Here is a 22,770-nt window from a genome sequence, read left to right as displayed (position 1 = left end):
ATAAGCCATGGTGCCCAGCCCTAATTTGGGTTTCAGAGGGCAATTTATACTGCTTGCAAAAGACGCGGGATCCTTCCACTTTAGAAAGATTGGGAATTCTGATCCATATTTAGTACATGACCTTTCTGGGGCGTGGAAAAATATGCTTTGTCATCTAATGTGATGCCAATTTTCTTTAACCTTCCGTGTGAATAGTGCGCATTAAGACATGAGGTTTACTGTTAAACAACTTTTCTTTATAAACATAGTGACAAGAAGATTGTACAGTATCAATTAAAAAGACCCAACATGACCAGGTCCACTGCTCCCTGCATCTTGAAGTAAGAGAAGTGTTCAGCTTAGAGAAAATGTTCTCTAGAAAAAATGTGGAAAAAATGTTCTCTCTGAGAATTTACCCAGCTAAAGAGCTGGGTGGTCCGATCTAAATGGTCCCACAGCAATCCTTTTCTCCCGGGAGGTGCGTAGATCTTTGACAAGTGATGAACGAACTCTGCTTCGTGTGGTTAGGCCTGGGACTGAACTTTGTAACCAGGGATTTGGTGTGCGGGGCTTCACAGGCTGCAGAGAAACATGCAAACATGAGTGCATATGCCAAACGTGTCTCATGTGAGTGACAGAGACGAAGTGAAGGTGTCTTTGGCCATAGTGTGTCTCCTTTTTTTTTGAGACAGAGTCCTACTCTGTTGCCCAGGCTGGAGTTCAGTGGTGCAATCTCGGCTCACTGCAACCTCCGACTCCCGGGTTCAAGTGATTCTCTTGCCTCAGCCTCTGAAGCAGCTGGGATTACAGGCGCCCACCACCACGCCCAGCAAATTTTTTTTTTTTTTTTTTTTTTGAGACAGAGTCTTGCACTCTCGCCCAGGCTGGAGTGCAGTGGCGCCATCTCGGCTCACTGCACGCTCTCCCTCCTGGGGTCACGCCATTCTCCTGCCTCAGCCTCCCGAGTAGCTGGGACTGCAGGTGGCCGCCACCACGCCCCGCTAATTTTTTGGTATTTTTAGTAGAGACGAGGTTTCACCATGTTAGTCAGGATGGTCTCGATCTCCTGACCTTGTGTCCCACCCACCTCGGCCTCCCAAAGTACTGGGATTACAGGCATCAGCCACCGCGCCCGGCCTTTTTTCTTTCTTTTCTTTTTTTTTTTCCTTTTTTTTTTTTTTTTTTTTTAGATGGAGTTTCACTCTTGTTGCCCAGGCTGGAGTGCAATGGCAGGATCTCAGCTCACCTCAACCTCTGCTCCCAAAGTTCAAGGGATTCTCCTGCCTCAGCCTCCCAAGTAGCTGGGATTACAGGAATGGGCCACCACACTCTGCTAATTTTGTATTTTTAGTAGAGATGGGGTTTCTCCATGTTGGCCAGACTGGTCTGGAACTCCTGACCTCAGGTGATCCGCCGGGCTCGGCCTGCCAATGTGATGGGATTACAGGCATGAGCCACCATGCCTGGCCACGCCCCGCTAATTTTTTTGTATTTTTAGTAGAAACGGGGTTTCACCATGTTGGTCAGGCTGGTCTTGAACTCCTGGCCTCGTGATCTGCCTGCCTCGGCTTCCCAAAGTGCTGGGATTACAGGCGTAAGCCACCGTGCCCGGAGATTATTCTTTTTTTTTTTTTTGAGACGGAGTCTGGCTCTGTGGCCCAGGCTGGAGTGCAGTGGCGGGATCTCAGCTCACTGCAAGCTCCGCCTCCCGGGTTCCTGCCATTCTCCTGCCTCAGCCTCCCGAATAGCTGGGAACACAGGCACCGCCACTACGCCCGGCTAGTTTTTTTTTTTTTTTGTATTTTTTAGTAGAGACGGGGTTTCACCGTGTTAGCCAGGATGGTCTCAATCTCCTGACCTCGTGATCCGCCCGTCTCGGCTTCCCAAAGTGCTGGGATTACAGGCTTGAGCCACCGTGCCCCGCCTGAGATTATTCTTTAATTAATCTCAAAAGTCTAACACCAGGGGAGTCTCTCTGAGCCTACTCTGGCTTTAAAAGCTGCCCATTAAAAAATAAAAATAAAAGCCTAACACTAGAGTTTGATATATGTCCACTCACACATTTGTAGAAGGAACACAATATCTCTTATAATATTCTTTACTTCACTAATAAGTTATAATTTCAGCTATATATTATATTGCATTACTAGCTAAGTAATAAAACCAATGTATTATTTATCTTGTTTTTTATTACTTAAAAAATGAATAATTGACTGGGCACGGTGGCTCACACCTGTAATCCTAGCACTTTGGGAGGCTGAGGCAGGCAGATCACTTGAGGTCGGGAGTTCAAGACCAGCCTGGCCAACATGGTGAAACCCCGTCTCTACTAAAAATACAAAAATTAGATGGACATGGTGCAGGTGCCTGTAATCCCAGCTACTTGGGAGGCTGAGGCAGGAGAATCACTTGAACTTGGGAGGCGGAGACTGCAGTGAGCCGAGACTGTGCCACTGCACTCCAGTCTCGGCAACAGAGCCAGACTTCAAGACTCCATCCAAAAAAAAAAAAAGGGAAGCACAGGAGACTTTTTAAGGTGGTGAAACTATTCTGAATATTCTGTATAATATATGATGGATACATGACATTATTCATTTGTTAAAACCCTTAGAACTTTACAGCACAAAGAGTGAACCTTATTTTTTGAGACAGAGTTTCACTCTTGTCACCCAGGCTGGAGTGCAATGATGCAATCTCGGCTCACTGTAACCTCTGCCTCCCAAATTCAAGCTTCTTTTTTTTTTTGAGACGGAGTCTCACTCTGTTGCCCAGGCTGGAGTGCAGTGGCCGGATCTCAGCTCACTGCAAGCTCCGCCTCCCAGGTTCACACTATTCTCCTGCCTCAGCCTCCCGAGTAGCTGGGACTACAGGCGCCCGCCACCTCACCCAGCTAGTTTTTTTTGTATTTTTTAGTAGAGATGGGGTTTCACCGTGTTTGCCAGGATGGTCTCGATCTCCTGACCTCGTGATCCGCCCCTCTCGGCCTCCCAAAGTGCTGGGATTACAGGCTTGAGCCACCGCGCCCGGCCCCAAGCTTCTTTTAAATGACTCAGCGACCCAAGTAGCTGGGATTACAGGCACGCACCACCATGCCCAGCTAGTTTTTGTATTTTTAGTAGAGATGGGGTTTCACCATGTTGGCCAGGCTGGTCTCGAACTCCTGACCCTCAGGTGATCCACCCACCTCAGCCTCCCACAGTGCTGGGATTGCAGGCATGAGTCACCCCACCCAGCCAGAGTAAATGTAGGCAAAAATTAATAATAATAATAATTTAGGAAGTAAGGGGATCTAGGAAGGAATACGAACTGTATGTAGCAAGAGAAACAAATGTATAGAACAACTTCAGTGAAGGGAGTGGGAAAAACTTTGGAAATGTGTGGAATCTGTAAGACTAAATATAACAGGAATTGCACATAGCACTGTACTCTAGTTAATAAAATTGTTTCCCAAGGGAGTGTGGGTTAATATTTCTGATTTATGTATGGAAAATTGAAACATAAAGTATACTAATAATAATTGTAACGATTACCTGAAAGAAATATAGACAGTCTTCTAGTCATGGAAAATACATTTTAAACCTTCATTTTTTATATCAGGTGTTTTTTGTTTTTTTTTGTTTTTTACTATGTTGCCCCAGCTGCCAGAGTGCAGTAGCTAGTACCTATTCATAGGCACGATCATAGCTCACTATAACCTTGAACTCCTGGGCTCAAGTGATCCTCCTGTCTCTGGCCTCACATGTAGCTAAAACTACATGTACCATCATGCCCCAAACCTCAATTTAAATACAGATTTTTGTTGCAGATGTGATGATGAAAAATAAATACTTTCAAGCACAATTGAATATTAGGATAAAAATCTGTGTGGAAGTTACTTCATAAAGGAAATGTGAGCAGTTTTTTTTAAGACGTAATATTTTTAATTTTAAAGAAGAGCTTACAAATTTTATTACTTTTTAAAATGGATGATGGTAGTTATCAAACTGTTATGGCATTTAGATTCAAATGGATGCATTTAAATTCAGTTTTGAACTTAAAATATCAGTATGTAAAGCTGGAATACTTACATGTTTGAAATTAAACTCTGCTTCTATTTAAAATGAAAACATTTTAGATGTCAATTTTTTTTTTTAAGACGGAGTCTCGTCTCTGTCACCCAGGCTGTAGTGCAATGGCTCGATCTCAGCTCACTGCAACCTCCGCCTCCCAGGTTCAAGTGATTCTCCTATATCAGCCTCCCGCGTAGCTGGGATTACAGGCATGCACCACCATACCTGGCTAATTTTTCTCTATTTTCAGAAGAGACGGGTTTTACCATGTTAGCCAAGCTGGTCTCAAACTCCCGACCTCAAGTGATCCATCTGCCTCGGCCTCCCAAAGTGCTGGGATTACAGCCGTGAGCCATTGTGTCTGGCCTCATTTTAGATGTCAATTTAAGAAGGTAAAGAGGTGACATCGTTTTTCAAAATTATTTTATAGGTTATATGAACAAGCAAAAAAGTTGGAAATTCAATATCCTAGATAGCATCTTTTATGATATAGCAGGACTCAGCCAACTTGTTCTGTAAAAGGCCAAATAGCAGATATGTCAGGCTTTTGGGGCCAGATGGCCTATTCAAACTGTGATTTTTTTGTTTGTTTGTTTGTTATTGAGGTGGAGTCTTGCGCTGTTGCCCAGGCTGGAGTGCAGTGGTGTGATCTCGTCTCACTGCAACCTCTGTCTCCCGGGTTCAAACAATTCTCGTGCCTTAGCCACCTGAGTAACTGGGATTATAGGTACATGCCACCACACCTGGCTAAATTTTGTATTTTTTAGTAGAGACAGGGTTTCACCATGTTGGCCAGGCTGGTCTCAAACTCCTGGCCTCCGCCTCGCAAAGTGCTGGGATTACAGGCATGAGCCACCACACACAGCCTAAGCTTTATTTTATTTATTTATTTTTTTTTTTGAGACGGAGTCTGGCTCTGTCACCTGGGCTGGAGTGCAGTGGCTGGATCTCAGCTCACTGCAAGCTCCGCCTTCTGGGTTTACGCCATTCTCCTGCCTCAGCCTCCTGAGTAGCTGGGACTACAGGCGCCCACCACCTCGCCCGGCTAGTTTTTTTTGTTTTTTTTTAGTAGAGACGGGGTTTCACCATGTTAGCCAGGATGGTCTCGATCTCCTGACCTCGTGATCCGCCCGTCTCGGCCTCCCAAAGTGCTGGGATTACAGGCTTGAGCCACCACGCCCGGCCTAAACTTTATATTAACATCCTAAAGTTAAACAAGAAAGTTCTTCTATAACAAATAATCCCATTACCCAGAGGGAAATTCTGTCTTCAGTTTGGTTTATATCTTTCCAGATATTCAACTGTGCAGGCAGACAAACACACACATACACACACACACACACACACACACCATATATGGTTTTAAAGAAATTATATATAATGTAGGCTCATGCCTGTAATCCCAGCACTTTGGAAGGCTGAGGCAAGTGGATCACCTGAGGTCAGGAGTTTGAGACCAGCTTAGCCAATATGGTGAAACCCTGCCTTTGCTAAAATAGAAAAATTGGCTGGGCATGGTGGCAGGCGCCTGTAATCCCAACTGCTAGGGAGGCTGAAGCAGGAGAATCGCTTGAACCTGGGAGGTGGAGGGTGCAGTGAACCAAGATTGCACCACTGCACTCCCACCTGGGTGAGAGAGGGAAACTCTGTCTCAAAAAGGAAAAGAGAAGAAAAGGAAGGAAAAGGGAGGGGAGGGGAGGAGAGGAGGGAGGGGAGGGGAGGAGGGGGGGAGGGGAGGGGAGGGGGGAGGAGAGGGAAAAGGAAAAAAAAAGTAAAATAAATGATATATAATGTATATGGGCTGCATTTTTTAGCAAAAAAATGGGACAACATATTGTTCTATAATTTGATTTTTTAACGCATTATAGATATTTCCTTGTCATTCTTTTAAATAACTGCCGATTGGTACATATTTGAGTATTTCCAGTTTTGAAATTATAAGCAACAAGCATCTATGTATAAATATCTTTGTACACATGGGTGAATTTTTTTTTTTTTTTTTTTTTTGAGACAAGGTTTGGCTCTATTGCCCAGGCTGGAGTGCAGTGGCAGCATCTCAGCTCACTGCAACCTCTGCATCCCAGGCTCAAGCCATCCTCCCACCTTAGCCTCCCTAGTAGCTGGGACCACAGGTGTACATCACCACACCTGGCTAATTTTTGTATTTAAAATTTTTCGGCTTGGCATGGTGGCTCATTTGTGTAATCCCAGCACTTTGGGAGGCCAAGGCAGTTGGATCACTTAGGGCCAGGAGTTCGAGACCAGCCTGGCCAACATGGCAAAACTCTATCTCAACTAAAAATACAAAAATTAGTTGGGCATCGTGGCACATGACTGTAATCCAAGCTACTCAGGTGAGGTACAAGAATCACTTGAACCTGGGCAGGCAGAGGTTGCAGTGAGCCAAGATCATGCCACTGCATTCCAGGCTAGGTGACAAAGCAAGACTCTGTCTCAAAAACAAAAAAAAGAAAGATAGAAAGAAAAAAGTGCTGATTTTTCATAGTGACGGCATCTCGCCATGTTGTTCAGGCTGGTCTGGAACTCCTGAGCTCAAGCAATCCACCCACCTCAGCCTCCCAAAGCATTGGGATTATAGGTGTTAGCCACTGCATCTGGCCAGTGAATATTTTTTAAGGATAGATTTCTAGATGTAGAATTACTACTGGGTCAAGGATATCAAAATTTTGTATTGATGAATTGCCATCTGAAAGTTTTTATTGACATTTGGGGCCAGATAGTCCTTTATTGTGACATTTGGGGCCAGATAGTCCTTTGTTATGGGGCTTCATTGTACATTGTAGAATGTTTTATAGCATCCCTAGATGATAGTAGCACCCCCACTGTTGGACAACCAAAAATATCTCTAGATATTGCTAAATGACCCCTGGGGGTGCAAAATAGCCCTAGGTTCAGAACCACTGCCTCAGACATTTGCTTTCTTTTACTTTCCTTTTATTTCTTTCTCACCATCTCCCTTTCAACAACTCATGCTATCCTTCCTTCTTTAAGAAAAGACACTTGGCCGGGCGCGGTGGCTCAAGCCTGTAATCCCAGCACTTTGGGAGGCCGAGACGGGCGGATCACGAGGTCAGGAGATCGAGACCATCCTGGCTAACACGGTGAAACCCCGTCTCTATTAAAAATACAAAAAACTAGCTGGGCGAGGTGGCGGGCGCCTGTAGTCCCAGCTGCTCGGGAGGCTGAGGCAGGAGAATGGCGTGAACCCGGGAGGCGGAGCTTGCAGTGAGCTGAGATCCGGCCACTGCACTCCAGTCCGGGCGACAGAGCGAGACACCGCCTCAAAAAAAAAAAAAAAAAAAAGAAAAGACACTTAAAGGAACTTATGAGGCCAGGTGCGGTGGCTCACATCTGTAATCCCAGCACTTTGGGAGACTGAGGCGGGTGGCTTGCCTGAGCTCAGGAGTTCAAGACCAGCTTGACCAACATGGTGAAACCCCGTCTAGTGAAAATACAAAAATTAACCAGGCGTGGTGGCCTGCGCCTGTAATCCCAGCTACTTGGGAGGTGGAGACGGGAGACGGAGAATCGCTTGAACCCAGGAGGTGGAGATTGCAGTGAGCCGAGATCGTGCCATTGCACTCCAGCCTGGGTGACAGAGTGAGACTCTGTCTTGAAAAAAAAAAAAAGGAACTTATAATTTAGTATATATCACCCTTCCCAGTATATTTACATTTTAGATATAGATGAAGTGAAAGTGACAATGACTAATTCAAGAATAACTATCTAATGATGGGATGAATTTGATGGGAGAGATAATTTGGGGTACTTTCCTGATAGGCTTTAAATCATACTATGTATACTTAAACATACCGTTGGCTCTTCTTTTCTGTAGCAGTTTCTCTGAATAACAATGATTAACATCTATATTCAGAATGTCAAGTTCCTTTGATTTTTTTAAAGGGAATTCTATTGATTCAAAACAAAAAACAGAAGAGTAAGGCAAGCAATGCTTAAAAATCAAGAAAAATGAGATGAATTAGAGAAAGTAAAGTGTATTGTTTAAAAAATACTGTATTTTGGCTGGGCGCAGTGGCTCACACCTGTAATCCCATCTCTTTGGGAGGCTGAGGCAGTCAGATCACCTGGGCCAGGAGTTTGAGACCAGCCTGGCCAACATGGGAAACCCCGTCTCTACTAAAAATATCAAAATTAGTCGGGTGTGGTAGGGGGTGCCTATAATCCCAGCTACTCGGGAGGCTGAGGCAGGAGAATTGCTTGAATCTGGGAGGCAGAGGTTGCAGTGGGCCAAGATAGCACCACTGCACTCCAGTCTGGGTGACAGAGCAAGACTCCATCTCAAAACAAACAAACAAACAAAGCATATCTTTTTAGCAGGGCATGGTGGCTCATGCTTGTAATCCCAGGGCAGTGTGCTAAATGCAAGACAGGATAGAAAAAGGCACAAGGAAGTCTTTTCCTTGAATTTTAGGAAGGAATATGACAAGAGCACAAATTATCCAGCACAATGTATTAAATTCATGTGAAAGAGTCAAAATTCTCTTGAGATGAAGGAGATGGTAGGGCCTTTGGAGAGGAGACGGAATGTGAAATGGGCTTTAATTAGGGTTTTGACAAAAGATAATTGGAGGACAGCATGCAGAGGAAATAGCCTGAGAAAACATATGAAGGACGATATAGGTAAGCAACAGCAAACAGTCTATCTTGTAGAAGTAGAGTTTATAGGGGTTGGGGATGATAGGCTGTAACGTTATGTGACTTCAGTACCTAGCTGAGGAACTTGGATTGGTCAATGGGGCACATGGGTAGATTTTGAGTAGGGTGATGACAAACTTGGGGCCTCAACTTGAGAAAATTAATCTTGTAGCTATCTGTGGTATAAATTGGCATGGGAGATGATATGGTTTGGCTCTGTGTCCCCACCCAAATCTCATGTGGGGATTTGTAATCCCCAATGTTGTGGGAGGGACCCGCTGGGAGGTGATTGGATCATGGAGGCAGATTTCCCCCTTGCTGCTCTCAATGATGCTGATTGAGTTCTCACAAGATCTGGTTGTTTTTGTTTTTGTTTGAGATGGAGTCTCGCTCTGTCACCCAGGCTGAAGTGTAGTGACGCGATCTGGACTCACTGCGACCTCCACCTCCTGGGTTCATGCAATTCTCCTGCCTCAGCCTCCAGAATAGCTGGGACTACAGGCGTGTGCCATCATGCCCAGCTAATTTTTTGTATTTTTAGTAGAGATGGGGTTTCACCGTGTTAGCCAGGATGGTCTTGATATCCTGACCTCGTGATCCACCCACCTTGGCCTCCTGAAATGCTGGGATTTCAGGCGTGAGCTTGCTTCCCCTTCACCTTCCACCACGATTTTAAGTTTCTTTAGGCCTCCCCAACCATGCTTCCTGTACAGCCTGAGGAACTGTGAGCCAATTAAACCTCTTTTCTTTATAAATTACTCAGTCTCAGGTAGTTCTTTATAGCAATGTGAAAACGGCTAATACAGGAGCAATTAACGGTAAAGGGACGGCTGGGCGCCGTAGCTCATGCCTGCAATCCCAGCACTTTGGGAGGCCGAGATGGGTAGATCACCTGAGGTCGGGAGTTTGAGACCAACCTGACCAACATGGTGAAACCCCATCTCTACTAAAAATACAAAAATTAGCTTCAATGGTAGCAGGTGCTTGTAATCCCAGCTACCTGGGAGGCTGAGGCAGGAGAATCACTTGAACTTGGGAGGCGGAGGTTGCACTGAGCCAATATTGGGCCATTGCAACACAGGGGTTGGAGCAACACAGCAAGATCCTGTCTCAAAAATAAAAATAAAAAATAAAGGTAAAGAGACTAGTTGGGAGGCTATTTGTAATAAACCAGGATTTCTCTGTCTCAACACTACACTACTGACATTTTGCATCGGATAATTATTTGTTGTGGGAGGGTCGTCCTTAATATTGTAGAATGTTTAGCAGTGTCTCTAGTGTCTATTTACTAGATGTTAGATAACCCCTCGCCCCCCATATGACATTGCCGAATGTCTCTATGGAGGCAATATCACCCCCAGTTGAGAACTGTATGTGTAACAGACTATGTGAGAAATAAAAAAGGGTGGATGTTAGACATGGGTAAGGGCAAAATCTAAAAGCCTTGGCAAGTGTTTGGATAGGCGTGCAACTCAGAAAGAGGGAGTGTTGAAAGCTCAAACAAAGAAAGGTCCTAGAGGCCATGTACTGTAGTCTAATATGCTTATCATTGCTTGAAACATTGTAAACTCTCTTGGAAGGCAATTTGGTAAAACCTATTAATAATCACAAAAAGTATCTTACTTTTTTTTTTTTTTTTTTTTAGACGGAGTCTCGCTGTGTCGCCCAGGCTGGAGTGCAGTGGCGCGATCTCGGCTCACTGCAAGCTCCGCCTCCCGGGTTCCCGCCATTCTCCCGCCTCAGCCTCCGAGTAGCTGGGACTACAGGCGCCCGCCACTGCGCCCGGCTAGTTTTTTGTATTTTTTAGTAGAGACGGGGTTTCACCATGTTAGCCAGGAGGGTCTCGATCTCCTGACCTCGTGATCCGCCCGCCTCGGCCTCCCAAAGTGCTGGGATTACAGGCTTGAGCCACCGCGCCCGGCCAAGTATCTTACTTTTTGACCCAGCACTTTTATTTCTTAAATGATTCAAATGAAGACAAGGAATCTTTATGTACAAAGCAATTAGTTACATGACAGACAGTGACCATGTTCTCAAAAATTACACCCTCATGCCACCACATTGCCTGTTAAATTAGAGGCCCAGATTTAAGAACTCGAATTTAAGAGCCAGAGAAGTTGCAGCTAAAGAAACAAAATCCCAGAGGGGCAGGAAGGGCAGATATCAAGAATGCAAGTAGAGGAAAACATAACTTCTTTTTCAGAGAGAGGACAATGAATTTGAGAATCTGTATTGGAGAAAGGAGGGACAGAAGTTAGGTGGAGGAACTCCTAGATAGGGCTTCAGTCAGCGAATTCATCTGCAGAGCAGAAGTTTATGCAGAACTCAAACTGCCTGGGGGCATTCCTTGAAAACAAGAGGTCTGCACTTTTTGGTGAGAAGTTGCCAGTGGAACATCCTGTTCAGAAATGAGGACATCCAAGGAACACTGCAATATGCAAAGACTAGAAGGAAAGAACAGTCAAGTAGCCATTTCTCCTGGGGAGTCTCTAGTAACTTGATTTTGTGCTTCTTGTTGTTTTTTGAGATGGAGTGCGGTGGCACGACCTCGGCTCACTACAACCTCCACCTCCCGGGTTCAAACAATTCTCCAGTATCAGCCTCCCAAGTAGCTGGGACTACAGGTGCAAGCCAACACACCTGGCTAATTTTTGTAATTATCTTTTTTTTTTTTTTTTTAATTTTTTTGAGGTGGAGTCTCGCTCTGTCGCCCAGGCTGGAGTGCAGTGGTGCCATCCTGGCTCACTGCAAGCTCTGCCTCCTGGGTTCATGCCATTCTCCTGCCTCAGCCTCCCGAGTAGCTGGGACTACAGGCGCCCACCACCACGCCCGGCTAATTTTTTGTATTTTTCTTTTTTAGTAGAGACGGAGTTTCACCTTGTTAGCCAGGATGGTCTCGATCTCCTGAGCTCGTAATCCGCCCGCCTAGGCCTCCCAGAGTGCTCGGATTACAGGCGTGAGCCACCGCGCCTGAGCAATTCTTGTAATTTTAGTAGAGACGGGGGTTCCACCATATTAGTCAGGTTGGTCTCGAACTCCTGTCCTCAGGTGATCCACACACCTCGGTCTCCGAAAGTGCTAGGATTACAGGCGTGAACCACTGCGCTTGGCCGCAACTTGATTTTTAAATTGCTCTCTGAGTGTAGATTCCTTGTTTGTTTGGCAAGGGTTCTTGCCGCTGTAGCTTGAAGCCAAACATTCATTCATTCATTCATTCATTCATTCATTTATTTATTTTTGAGACGGAGTCTCGCTCTGTCGCCCGGGCTGGAGTGCAGTGGCCGGATCTCAGCTCACTGCAAGCTCCGCTTCCCGGGTTTACGCCATTCTCCTGCCTCAGCCTCCGCAGTAGCTGGGACTACAGGCGCCCGTCACCTCGCCCGGCTAGATTTTTGTATTTTTTTAGTAGAGACGGGGTTTCACCGTGTTAGCCAGGATGGTCTCGATCTCCTGAACTCGTGATCCGCCCGTCTCGGCCTCCCAAAGTGCTGGGATTACAGGCTTGAGCCACCGCGCCCGGCCGAAGCCAAACATTTAAAGAAAGCGAGCGGGAGGGACCAAATAGAAGAATAGTGGGCGTGGCCAACCACTAGGTGGCTGGAGGCCGCGCCCCCTTCCCAGAGTGCACCGCAGCCGCTGCATTCAGGAACCTCTATAGCGTCGGCCCCGGGGGGGCGGGGAAGACGATCTAGTCCGGTCTCGCCATGGATGGGCTCCAGGCCAGTGCAGGGCCGTTGAGGCGCGGGCGGCCGAGGCGCCGGCGCAAGTCTCAGCCACACAGCGGGTCGGTCCTGGCCCTGCCCTTGAGGCCCAGGAAGATACGAAGGCAGCTGAGAGGTGTTGTACCCTGCATGGCAGCGCTGAGGGCGCAGACGCTGCCTAGCAAGGACTCGGAGGACTCGAGGGTGGAGTCGACGGCCGACGACCTGGGGGACACGCTACCCGGTGGGGCGGCGGTGGCGGCTGTCCCGGACGCAGCCCGGCGAGAGCCATACGGCCACCTGGGGCCTGCAGAGCTGCTGGAGGCCTCGCCCGCCGCGCGCTCCCTGCAGACCCCGCCGGCGCGCCTGGTGCCGGCTTCCGCGCCGCCCGCACGTCTGGTGGAGGGGCCCGCCGCGCCGGCCCGGGTGGTGGAGACTTCGGCCCTGCTGTGCACCGCGCAGCACTTGGCGGCCGCCCAGTCGTCCGGGGCCCCTGCGACGGCGTCAGGGCCGCAGGTGGATAACACGGGTGGGGAGCCGGCTTGGGACTCCCCGCTGCGGCGCGTCTTGGCCGAGCTGAACCGCATCCCCAGCAGCCGGCGGCGAGCGGCGCGCCTCTTTGAGTGGCTCATCGCGCCCATGCCGCCAGATCACTTCTACCGGCGCCTATGGGAGCGGGAGGCAGTGCTGGTGCGGCGGCAGGACCACACCTACTACCAGGGACTTTTCTCTACCGCCGACCTGGACTTGATGCTGCGCAACGAGGAGGTGCAATTCGGCCAGCACTTGGACGCCGCTCGCTACATCAACGGGCGACGCGAGACCCTGAACCCACCCGGCCGCGCGCTGCCCGCTGCCGCGTGGTCCCTGTACCAGGCCGGCTGCTCCCTGCGCCTCCTCTGTCCGCAGGCTTTCTCTACCACTGTGTGGCAGTTTTTGGCCGTGCTTCAAGAGCAGTTTGGAAGCATGGCAGGCTCCAACGTTTACCTCACGCCCCCTAACTCGCAGGGCTTTGCCCCCCACTACGACGACATCGAGGCCTTCGTGCTGCAGCTGGAAGGTAGGAAACTCTGGCGTGTATACCGACCCCGAGTCCCAACCGAGGAACTGGCTCTGACATCCAGCCCCAACTTCGGTCAGGACGACCTCGGTGAGCCGGTGCTGCAGACCGTGCTGGAACCTGGAGATTTGCTGTATTTTCCTCGGGGCTTCATTCACCAAGCTGAATGCCAGGATGGAGTCCACTCTCTGCACCTCACCTTGTCCACGTACCAGCGCAATACCTGGGGTGACTTCTTAGAGGCCATACTGCCTCTGGCCGTGCAGGCTGCAATGGAAGAAAATGTGGAGTTTCGGAGGGGTCTGCCCCGAGACTTCATGGATTACATGGGGGCCCAGCATTCAGATTCTAAGGATCCGCGAAGAACCGCTTTCATGGAGAAGGTGCGGGTTTTGGTTGCCCGCCTGGGACACTTTGCTCCTGTCGATGCTGTGGCCGACCAGCGAGCCAAAGACTTCATCCACGATTCTCTGCCCCCTGTTTTGACTGATAGGGAGAGGGCACTAAGTGTTTACGGGCTTCCAATTCGCTGGGAGGCTGGAGAACCTGTAAACGTGGGGGCCCAGTTGACAACAGAAACAGAAGTCCACATGCTTCAGGATGGGATAGCTCGGCTGGTGGGTGAGGGGGGCCATTTGTTTCTCTATTACACAGTGGAAAACTCCCGTGTGTATCATCTGGAAGAACCCAAATGCTTGGAAATATACCCCCAGCAAGCTGATGCCATGGAACTGTTGCTTCGTTCTTACCCAGAGTTTGTGAGAGTGGGGGACCTGCCCTGTGACAGTGTGGAGGACCAGCTTTCCTTGGCAACCATGTTGTTTGATAAGGGGCTGCTGCTCACCAAGATGCCTCTAGCCCTAAGTTAGTTTCTTGCTGATTGCTGGAAACAAGGCAGTAGTGATTCTCCCCTGCCACTGCTACTTTTTTTTTTTTTTTTAACTCATGTTCTTACCTTGATAACCATCAGTGTGCTCACATTTACCTTTATGACTGCTTCAATGTCACAAACCTCAGAAGGTCTTCTAGGAAGAACCATCTCATCTAGGTACAAAAGGAAAAGGAGAAGTTGGAGGTGGAAAAAAACCCTTGATCTGTGATCATTTCAGAGCAACAACTTCATCACCCTCAGGCTTCAGTGTACTGGGTAGCACTGACCCTGTCATTCTGCTTGAGACAGACATTAGATTTTTTTTGGAATTTGGATCTTTCATCTGAGTTCTTTTTCACTGTTTGGGGGGAGGGTTGGGGTCAGTTTCCTGTTATTGTTAAATTTGTATGAACCTTAGAAAAGTTTAATTAAAGTGCCAAAGAATGTTTCCCTTTTCTAAGGCTAGATTATTATGTGGGATAGTTTGAAGAAAGGCAGGAGCGGGAGGAAGATAGGGAAAATCTATAATGGCTGAAGTGAAAAGCAACTTGGGGTGGTTGTAGAATGTAAAAGGAGCATGTTAATCTCTTAAGGAAGAAAATCTCAGGCTGGGTGCAGTGCTCACGCCTGTAATCCCAGCACTTTGAGAGGCCAAGGCAGGTGGATCACCTGAGGTCAGCAGTTTGAGACCAGCCTGGCCAACATGGCAAAACCCGTCTCTAGTAAAAATACAAAAATTAGCCAGGCATGGTGGCACGTGCCTGTAATCCCAGCTACTAGGGGGCTGAGGCAGGAGGATCGCTTGAACCTGGGAGGCGGAAGTTGCAGTGAGCTGAGATCGTGCCACTGCACTCCAGCCTGGGCAACAGAGCGAGACTTGATCTCAAAAATCTCATCTGATTGGGACCAGTTCACTAACTTTGGGGATAATTTATGCTATTTAATTATGCAACCCAATTCTAATAGAAAAATTATTTCATACTAGCTAGTTCAGTTTTAAGAATATGGTACTTTTTTGCTCACTGTTTGCTTGCATCCATGGCTGGCACTGCTGTCATAAGAGCAGCATGTCACCTAGTTGTGCCTTCATGGACCTTCGGCAACCGACTTTTAGCAAGCTAACCATGAAGGAAGGCTGGTGTTCAAGTTACTTTCCAGTCTCATTTTTATTCTGGCAGTTGGAAGAAACTTCCCCAAATCTGACAAGTGAATATTCTCATGGTTGGTGGAAAAGTGCCTGATGTACCAGAAAGAGCACTGGACTTGGAACCAGAAGACCTGGGTTTGGGGTGGTAGCTGGTAGGCAGCTGGCTGAGTGACCTGAGGTAGCTGCTATGCTCGGACACACAGATTTTGTAAGTATATTTTGGTGCAGCTTGATTTCTGCACCCTCATCATTTAGGTTGTGTCTGGGACTCTTAAGAGTCTATCACCATAATGGATAGTTTTCTGTTGTAAGGTTGAGAACTTTATAAGGTCTTTTTTAAAAAGTTACAAAAGCATAGACATACATTAAGTAAAAATGATAGTTCTCCCTCTAACCCCACTTTCCAGAGATAAGCACTGTTTTTTGTTTGTTTGAGACAGGGTCCCACTCTGTTGCCCAGGCTGGGGTGCAGTGGTTGCCTGGTTGGGTTACTGCAGCCTCAACCTCCTGGGCTCAAGCAATCCTCCCACCTCAGGCTCCTTAGTAGATAGGACTTCCGGTGTGTGCCACCACACCCAGATAATTTTTAATTTTTTTTTTTTTGGTAGAGATGGAGGGGTCTTGCTATGTTGCCCAGACTGGTTTTGAACTCCTGGCCTGGGGTGATCCTCCCATCATGGCCTCCCAAAGCACTGGGATTTCAGGTGTGCACCACCATGTCTGACCACCAGCCACTACCACTATTAAGGTTAAGCTCATAAGGCTTTTTTGGGTGCTTAATCAAACATAACATGGTAGTATTGTTTTATAAAGACTTGTGTTTTTCTGATATGTCCTTTTTTGACCTAACTTTTAAATCAGTTCAAGTAGAGATAACTTTTTTTTTTTTAAGGGAGTAAATATATGAATGAAAACCTGGGGAACAAAAAAAAAATAACAAAGACTGAGTGGATGGTAGCCAAGAGGGAAGGACCCTTTCCTGACTCTTTCTTCCTCCAAGCCTTGCTACTAAGTCCCAAAACATCCAGATCCTGGAAGAGGCTTATTAAAGGAATCAAGGCATAGAACTCACCCCTAGGAAACCTACCCTGAAAAGTTTCTTGGAGTAAAGTTTGGAGTGTTAGTGGTTCTTGTTCTCCTTTGGGTTTCAAGTAAACACGTTTTGCTTCCTCCCTCACTTTTCCCATGACTATCTCCAGCTTGAGTATTTTCTGTGTCAGCAAGTCCTTTTGGCTTAGTGTTTTAATCTAAATTAGAACAAATAATGCAAAACAAAACACCTGTACTAGGCAGCAAATTATCAAAAAACGAGCAAATAATGCAAAACAAAACACCTGTACTAGGCAGCAAATTTTAAAAAAACAAAAAAAATTAATAAAGTAATTGTGGGAGGCTGAGGAGGGAGGATCACTTGAGCCCAACAGTTCAAGGCTACAGTGAGCTGTGATCATGCCACTGCACTCCAGCCTGGGCAACAAAGTGAGACCCTGTCTCTAGAAAAAAAAGAAGTAACTAATTGCATATGCTTATCAGTAGTAGGTGGTACATAAATGCCTGAGAACATTGTTCTCTTATGATATTGGTTGGAGATTTTTTATACCTGTTCATGAAAATTTTACTTCAGGGCTGGGCGCAGTGGCTCAAACCTGTAATCCCAGCACTTTGGGAGGCCGAGACAGGCGGATCATGAGGTCAGGAGATTGAGACCATCCTGGCTAACACAGTGAAACTCCGTCTCTACTAAAAAATACAAAAAACTAGCCTAGTCCCAGCTACTCGGGAGGCTGAGGCAGGAGAATGGCATAAACCCGGGAGGCGAGCTTGCAGTGAGCTGAGATCCGGCCACTGCACTCCAGCCCGGGCGACAGAGCGAGACTCCGTCTGAAAAAAAAAAAAAAAAAAAAAAAAAATTTTACTTCAGCTTTTTGGGCATGATGAAAGGAACCTGCTAAGAAATATTTGCTTGGTGTGAAGTTGGTTTCTTGAATTCCTTTTCAAAGTCCTTTCTCCTCTATTCCTTCATCTCATCTAACAGTTTTGAAAAATTAAAACAATCCAGGACAGGTGTAATGGCTCACGCCTGTAATCCTAGCACTTTGCGAGGCTGAGGCGGGTGGATCACTTGAGGCCAGGAGTTCAAGACTAGCCTGGCCAACATAGCAAAACCTTGTCTCCACTAAAAACAAAAAAATTAGTTGGGTGTGGTGGCACATGCCTATAATCCCAGCTACTTGGGTGACTGAGGCACGAGAATCACTTGAACCCAGGAGGTGGAGGTTGCAGTGAGCCAAGATCACACCACTGCACTCCAGCCTAGGCGACAGAGCGAGACTGTCCCCCCCTCCAAAAAAAAAAAGGAAAAATTATATTAATCCTTTCAGCTAGAGATTTTCTTTGGTGAGAGAACCCAGATTAGGAATTCAGAAAAATTAAGAAGAAAATATAGGGGGCCAGCTCCTGTCCCTTATTCCTTCTCTATGCCTATTTGCAAAAAAGGAAAAATAAACAACTTGGGTTTGGGGATGATGGGGAGAAAACATGAAGGGAGGGAAATAGTATTTCTGAAACAATAGCAATAAACTGATTTTTGAGCACTACTTGATAGGACTAATAGGATTTTTGTTTTGTTTTTGTCTTTACTAGTAGGACCTTATAACCCAATCTTGCACAGGTGCTTTGCATCTTCAAATGACGCGGCATCTGTGTCTGGGGTTTTTGAAAGTATTTCTATGGTGGGAAAAAGGGTATGTACATGTTTGAGGGGGACAGGGTCTGAGGAACTCTTGAGAGCCCTGAATTTTCTCTTGAAAACAGAGCTTGCATTTATTTACCCTGTTCTTGATCTCCTGAAGCATTTCTTGGTTTCCTTCATTTCCTAAGTTGAGTATCTTCATTGTCTGGTACATTTCCCTGAAAGATAAGAAGGACTTCTTAGATTATTCTACCCTGCCCTTTAAAGAAGTATGGGGGTACAAAATATAGGACTTGGAATCAGTTAAGAATCCCAAGTTCCAATCCTAACTGTGCAGTTTTCTGAGCCTTATATGCAAAAATGGTGTAATGCTTAGCTTATAGGAATACTGTACAGTTTTTGAGACAATATACTTGTGGGTTTTTTTGTTTGTTTTTTGTTTTTCCAAGATGGAGTCTTGCTCTGTTGCCCAGAGCTGGAGTGCAATGGCATGATCTCGGCTCACTGCAACCTCTGCCTCCCAGGTTCAAGCAATTCTCCTGCCTCAGCCTCCCGAGTAGCTGGGATTATAGGTGTGCGCCACCATGTCCAGCTAATTTTTATATTTTTAGTAGAGATGGGGTTTAACCATGTTTACCAGGCTGGTCTAGAGCTCCCGACCTCAGGTGATCCACCCACCTTGGCCTCCCAAAGTGTTGGGGCTACAGGTGTGAGCCACCGCACCTGGCCATGCCCGTCTAATTCTTGTATTTTTAGTAGAGACGGGTTTTGCAATGTTGGCCAGGCTGGTCTCAAATTCCTGACCTCAGGTGATCCACCTGCCTCGGCTTCCCAAAGTGTTGGGATTACAGATATGAGCCACCGCATCTGGCCAAGACAATATATTTGAAGGTGCCAATAGGTACCATTTACTGAACACTTTTATGACAGACGCTAAACATGTCATCTCATTAATTGTCACCACAACTCTATAATGTAGACTATCACCTGCATTTGATAGATTGAAAAAAATGGGCTCACAGAGTTTAAATACCTTACATGGGCTCACAGAGTTTAAATACCTTACATAGGCTCACATAGCTATTGCATGCCAGAGCTGGAATTCAAACCCTGGTCTTTTTGACTCTAAAACTTGTCCCAGTAGGCACTTGATAAATGTTAGTTGAATGTATGAATAACTTAAAACCATCCTGGTGGGGAGAAAAGATACATGAACTACATAAGTTTGACTTTCAATCTAATTTAGGCCAGTTTTTCTGTTACCTACATGGGTGAGTGGTGAATGTGCAGGTGAGACTGTGCTTTTACTGCCATTAGGCAGCCTGGAAAGTCAGGAATATGTTCAATGAGCAAAGATGTGAGAGTTGGCCGTATAAGGTCATGGTGGGAGCCAGAGGTTTAGTGCTTACTTTAGAACAGCATCGTGGTTCTCCAGGAGCAGCACGTCTAGGAAGGTGTCCCTGACCCGGTCCCCTTGGAGTTTCAGGACTAGGATGCTACGGCAAGCTTCCAGCCGTACACCTGGTGACTCTTCATAGTGAATAGCCCAGAGTAGAAGATCCGTCAGCTTGGGACTTACTTGCCCAATCTGTCCCAAAGCTGCAGAGATTAGAGGGCAGCATGTCCCTGAAGACTGAGCTTACTATATTCTAGCATCCAGAAATAAATTGAGTTTTGCAAACAGTACTTTCCCTTTTGGATGGTAATCACCATTATAATTTTAAGGATAGGTTAGAGTGGGACATTACCTCCAAAGGATTCCTAGAAGAGGGATGTTCCATCCCATCCTTGCCCATTAGGATATTTGCCTATTTGGGGGATGAAATATAGAACAGATAACATGGAAGACCCACCTAGTCCCAGCAGGGTGATGGGGAAAGGAGGCACAATTATTTATCTGTGTCAAAAAGAAAAGCAATGCCAAATATTCTAAAAAGAAACTAGGCTGATTAAGGGGCAGGGTTTTAGGGCTGTAGCAGTCTTGAAACTGATCTGACTTATAGAGCGTAATAGTTGAGATATCCAAGGAAAGCAAGATGCATCCAGCAGTAGATACATACTTGGATCTTATCCTTAATTCTGTTGGCTAGGACTGTCTTGTCAGCCCTGTCTTTAACTTAAGATTGACATATACCTAGACTCAGGATCTTTGACTAAAAATTGAAGAAGAAAATTATCTTTCTCTTCTCAGACAAGGAACATCTGAAAAGCTAAGATCATCACCTCTCCTGCACTTTACCCCTTTATTAGAGAGTTTCTGGGGATCAGTTATACTTGCATAGGGAAAGGTATTTAAAGTGTAAGAGTTTGGGACATAACTTCTTTCTATAATACCTCGAATGGCAAAGGCCTTGATTTTCCAGTAAGGATCTCTCTGCATCAGGTTCAGGAGGCATTCAAGCACCTGGGATGGATAAAAGGCAGTGTTAAGTGGGGAGGACCAGAGCAAGAATGAACCAGAAGCAACTGGGTGCAGTGGCGCACACCTGTAATCCCAGCATTTTGGGATGCCAAGGTGGGTGGATCACTTGAGGTCAGGAGTTTGAGACCAGCCTGGCCAACGTGGTGAAACCCTGTCTCTACTAAAAATACAAAAATTAGCCAGGCATGGTGTCACATGCCTGTAATCCCAGCTACTTGGAGGCTGAGGCAGGAGAATTGCTTGAACCCGGGAGGTAGAGGTTGTAGTAAGCTGAGATCGTGCCACTGTACTCCAGCCTGGGTGACAGAGCGAGACTCCATCTCAAAAAAGCAAAAAAACAAAACAAAGCAAAATAATGAATCAGAAACAGGGACACCACTTATCTCTAAAAGGAACTATAATTGAAAAATGACCTATCAATTCTGGTGACAAATGAGCTGGAGCCTAAAGTACCAACCTGTATGCATAGTGAGTAGATTAGCTGAATTATCTGCTATTGATTTTCTCAGTCTACAGATCTGTGGCCATATGGCTTGAATACTTCAAACAGATTTTTCCCTAATAATGGAATTATAACTCCATTTATGGAAGTTGATCCTAAAGCCCATCAGCACCCAGGTAATGAGAAGCTAGTTAACTGAGGTGAGAACAGGATTCAGGGGTGTGCTCTAGAATTGAAGTCTGGGCTGGCTGGGAGCTAAACCAAGTTTGTCCAATATGTGGCCCGGAACGACCTTGAATGCGTCCCAACACAAATTCGTAAACTTTCTTAAAACATGAGATTTATGCATGGACCTTTTTTTTTTTTTAAGCTCATCAACTATCGTTAGTGTTAGTGTACTTTATGTGTGGCCCAAGACAATTCTTCCAGTGTGGCCCAAGACAATTCTTCCAGTGTAGCCCAGGGAAGCCAAAAGATTGGACGCCCCTGAAACGGTCCTGTTTGAAGTGGCTTATGTACCCCCTTCCCAGTTCCAATCTCTCATTCTGTGTCCCTGCAGAATGTTGAGCATACTGTGCACAACCAGGGAAGGTAATGCCCTCTTCAGGTCAGTCAGGTAAGATAAGAATATGTTTCCCTGACTCACCATCTTGTCGCGGATTTGCAGGGCACCAGCTGCCAAACAGGCTGCCCGCCGAACTGCTGTGAAGTCATCAGAGAAGCAGTGCAGGAAGCTTGGGAGAAGCTTGGCGGTCATAAGCTTGAGCTCACCTATCAGGGAGAGAGCTTCCACACGCTCCTGGGAATTTCCTTGACCCAGCTTGACCCTGTAAGGCACAAGTTGCTTTTCTTTCACTTCCTTAAACTTTCAGTACCTAACCCCCAACCCCAATGTATGCCCTCCTGATAAAATCCGAGTTCTGTAGGCTGTCAATCCCGTTTAGCCTTATGCTCATGAGATAAGTTTTCCTGGGTACAGAGCTCGATTGTCTTCTTTACTTGAATCCCTAATTCATAGCTATTCGGTAATTAGGTAATGCAGGGCTTTCAGTTATATTGAATGACTGAATAAAGGAAAATGTCAACTTGCACCTCTTTTTCACAGTCAAGTTCACTTCTCCATCGCCCTCACGTGTGCCATGATTATTTCTGCATTTGGCTTCCAGCCTAGAATGCCTATGTAGTCTTTTTGTTTGTTTAAATTATTTTTATTTTTTTATTATTATTATTTGGAGACGGAGTCCTGCTCTGTCTCCCAGGCTGGAGTGCAGTGGTGCAATCTTGGCTCACTGCAAGCTCCACCTCCTGGGTTCACGCCATTCTCCTGCCTCAGCCTGCTGAGTAGTTGGGACTATAGGCACCCACCACCACGCCTGGCTAATTTTGTTTTTCTTGTATTTTTAGTAGAGACGGGGTTTCTTTTTCTTTTTTTTTTTTTTGAGACAGTGTCTCGCTCTGTCGCCCAGGCTGGAGTGCAGTGGTGCTATCTCGGCTCACTGCAAGCTCTGCCTCCCGGGTTCACGCCATTCTCCTGCCTCAGCCTCCCGAGTAGCTGGGACTACAGGTGCCTGCAACCATGCCCGGCTAATTTTTTTTGTATTTTTAGTAGAGACGGGGTTTTACCATGTTAGCCAGGATGGTCTCAATCTCCTGACCTCGTGATCCTCCCGTCTCAGCCTCCCAAAGTGCTGGGATTACAGGTGTGCCCGGCCTTAAATTATTTTTAGAGA

At 46.4% G+C, this 22,770-nt stretch overlaps 2 protein-coding genes across 5 annotated transcripts in view; one reads left to right on the top strand and one right to left on the bottom strand.

The window, feature by feature from the left end:
- Positions 1-220: 220 nt before the first annotated feature.
- Positions 221-22,770, bottom strand: part of HEATR4 (HEAT repeat containing 4) — a 49,455-nt gene continuing 26,905 nt past the window's right edge. The window contains exons 11-17 of one of the 4 annotated variants that reach the window (XM_033187523.1): positions 21,687-21,867; positions 20,511-20,580; positions 19,586-19,775; positions 18,316-18,394; positions 16,572-16,731; positions 14,452-14,510; positions 221-558 (exon numbers count right to left, since the gene is read on the bottom strand). In XM_033187523.1, the coding sequence (XP_033043414.1) occupies positions 400-558; positions 14,452-14,510; positions 16,572-16,731; positions 18,316-18,394; positions 19,586-19,775; positions 20,511-20,580; positions 21,687-21,867 (898 nt within the window). In that variant the 3' untranslated portion in view covers positions 221-399. Of the gene's footprint in view, positions 559-14,403; positions 14,511-16,571; positions 16,732-18,315; positions 18,395-19,585; positions 19,776-20,510; positions 20,581-21,686; positions 21,868-22,770 lie in introns of those variants that run through there. The other 3 variants (XM_033187524.1, XR_004431516.1, XR_004431517.1) reach the window with 3 other exon arrangements.
- RIOX1 (ribosomal oxygenase 1) lies at positions 12,234-14,792 on the top strand. The gene has a single exon (XM_033187556.1). The coding sequence runs from the start codon at positions 12,410-12,412 to the stop codon at positions 14,333-14,335; it is 1,926 nt and encodes a 641-aa protein (XP_033043447.1). The 5' UTR covers positions 12,234-12,409; the 3' UTR covers positions 14,336-14,792.

The sequence above is a fragment of the Trachypithecus francoisi genome, unplaced genomic scaffold, assembly GCF_009764315.1.
Source record: "Trachypithecus francoisi isolate TF-2019V2 unplaced genomic scaffold, Tfra_2.0 Lachesis_group3, whole genome shotgun sequence".
Classification (NCBI taxonomy): Eukaryota; Metazoa; Chordata; class Mammalia; order Primates; family Cercopithecidae; genus Trachypithecus; species Trachypithecus francoisi.
This window is presented reverse-complemented; position numbering and strand designations above follow the sequence as displayed.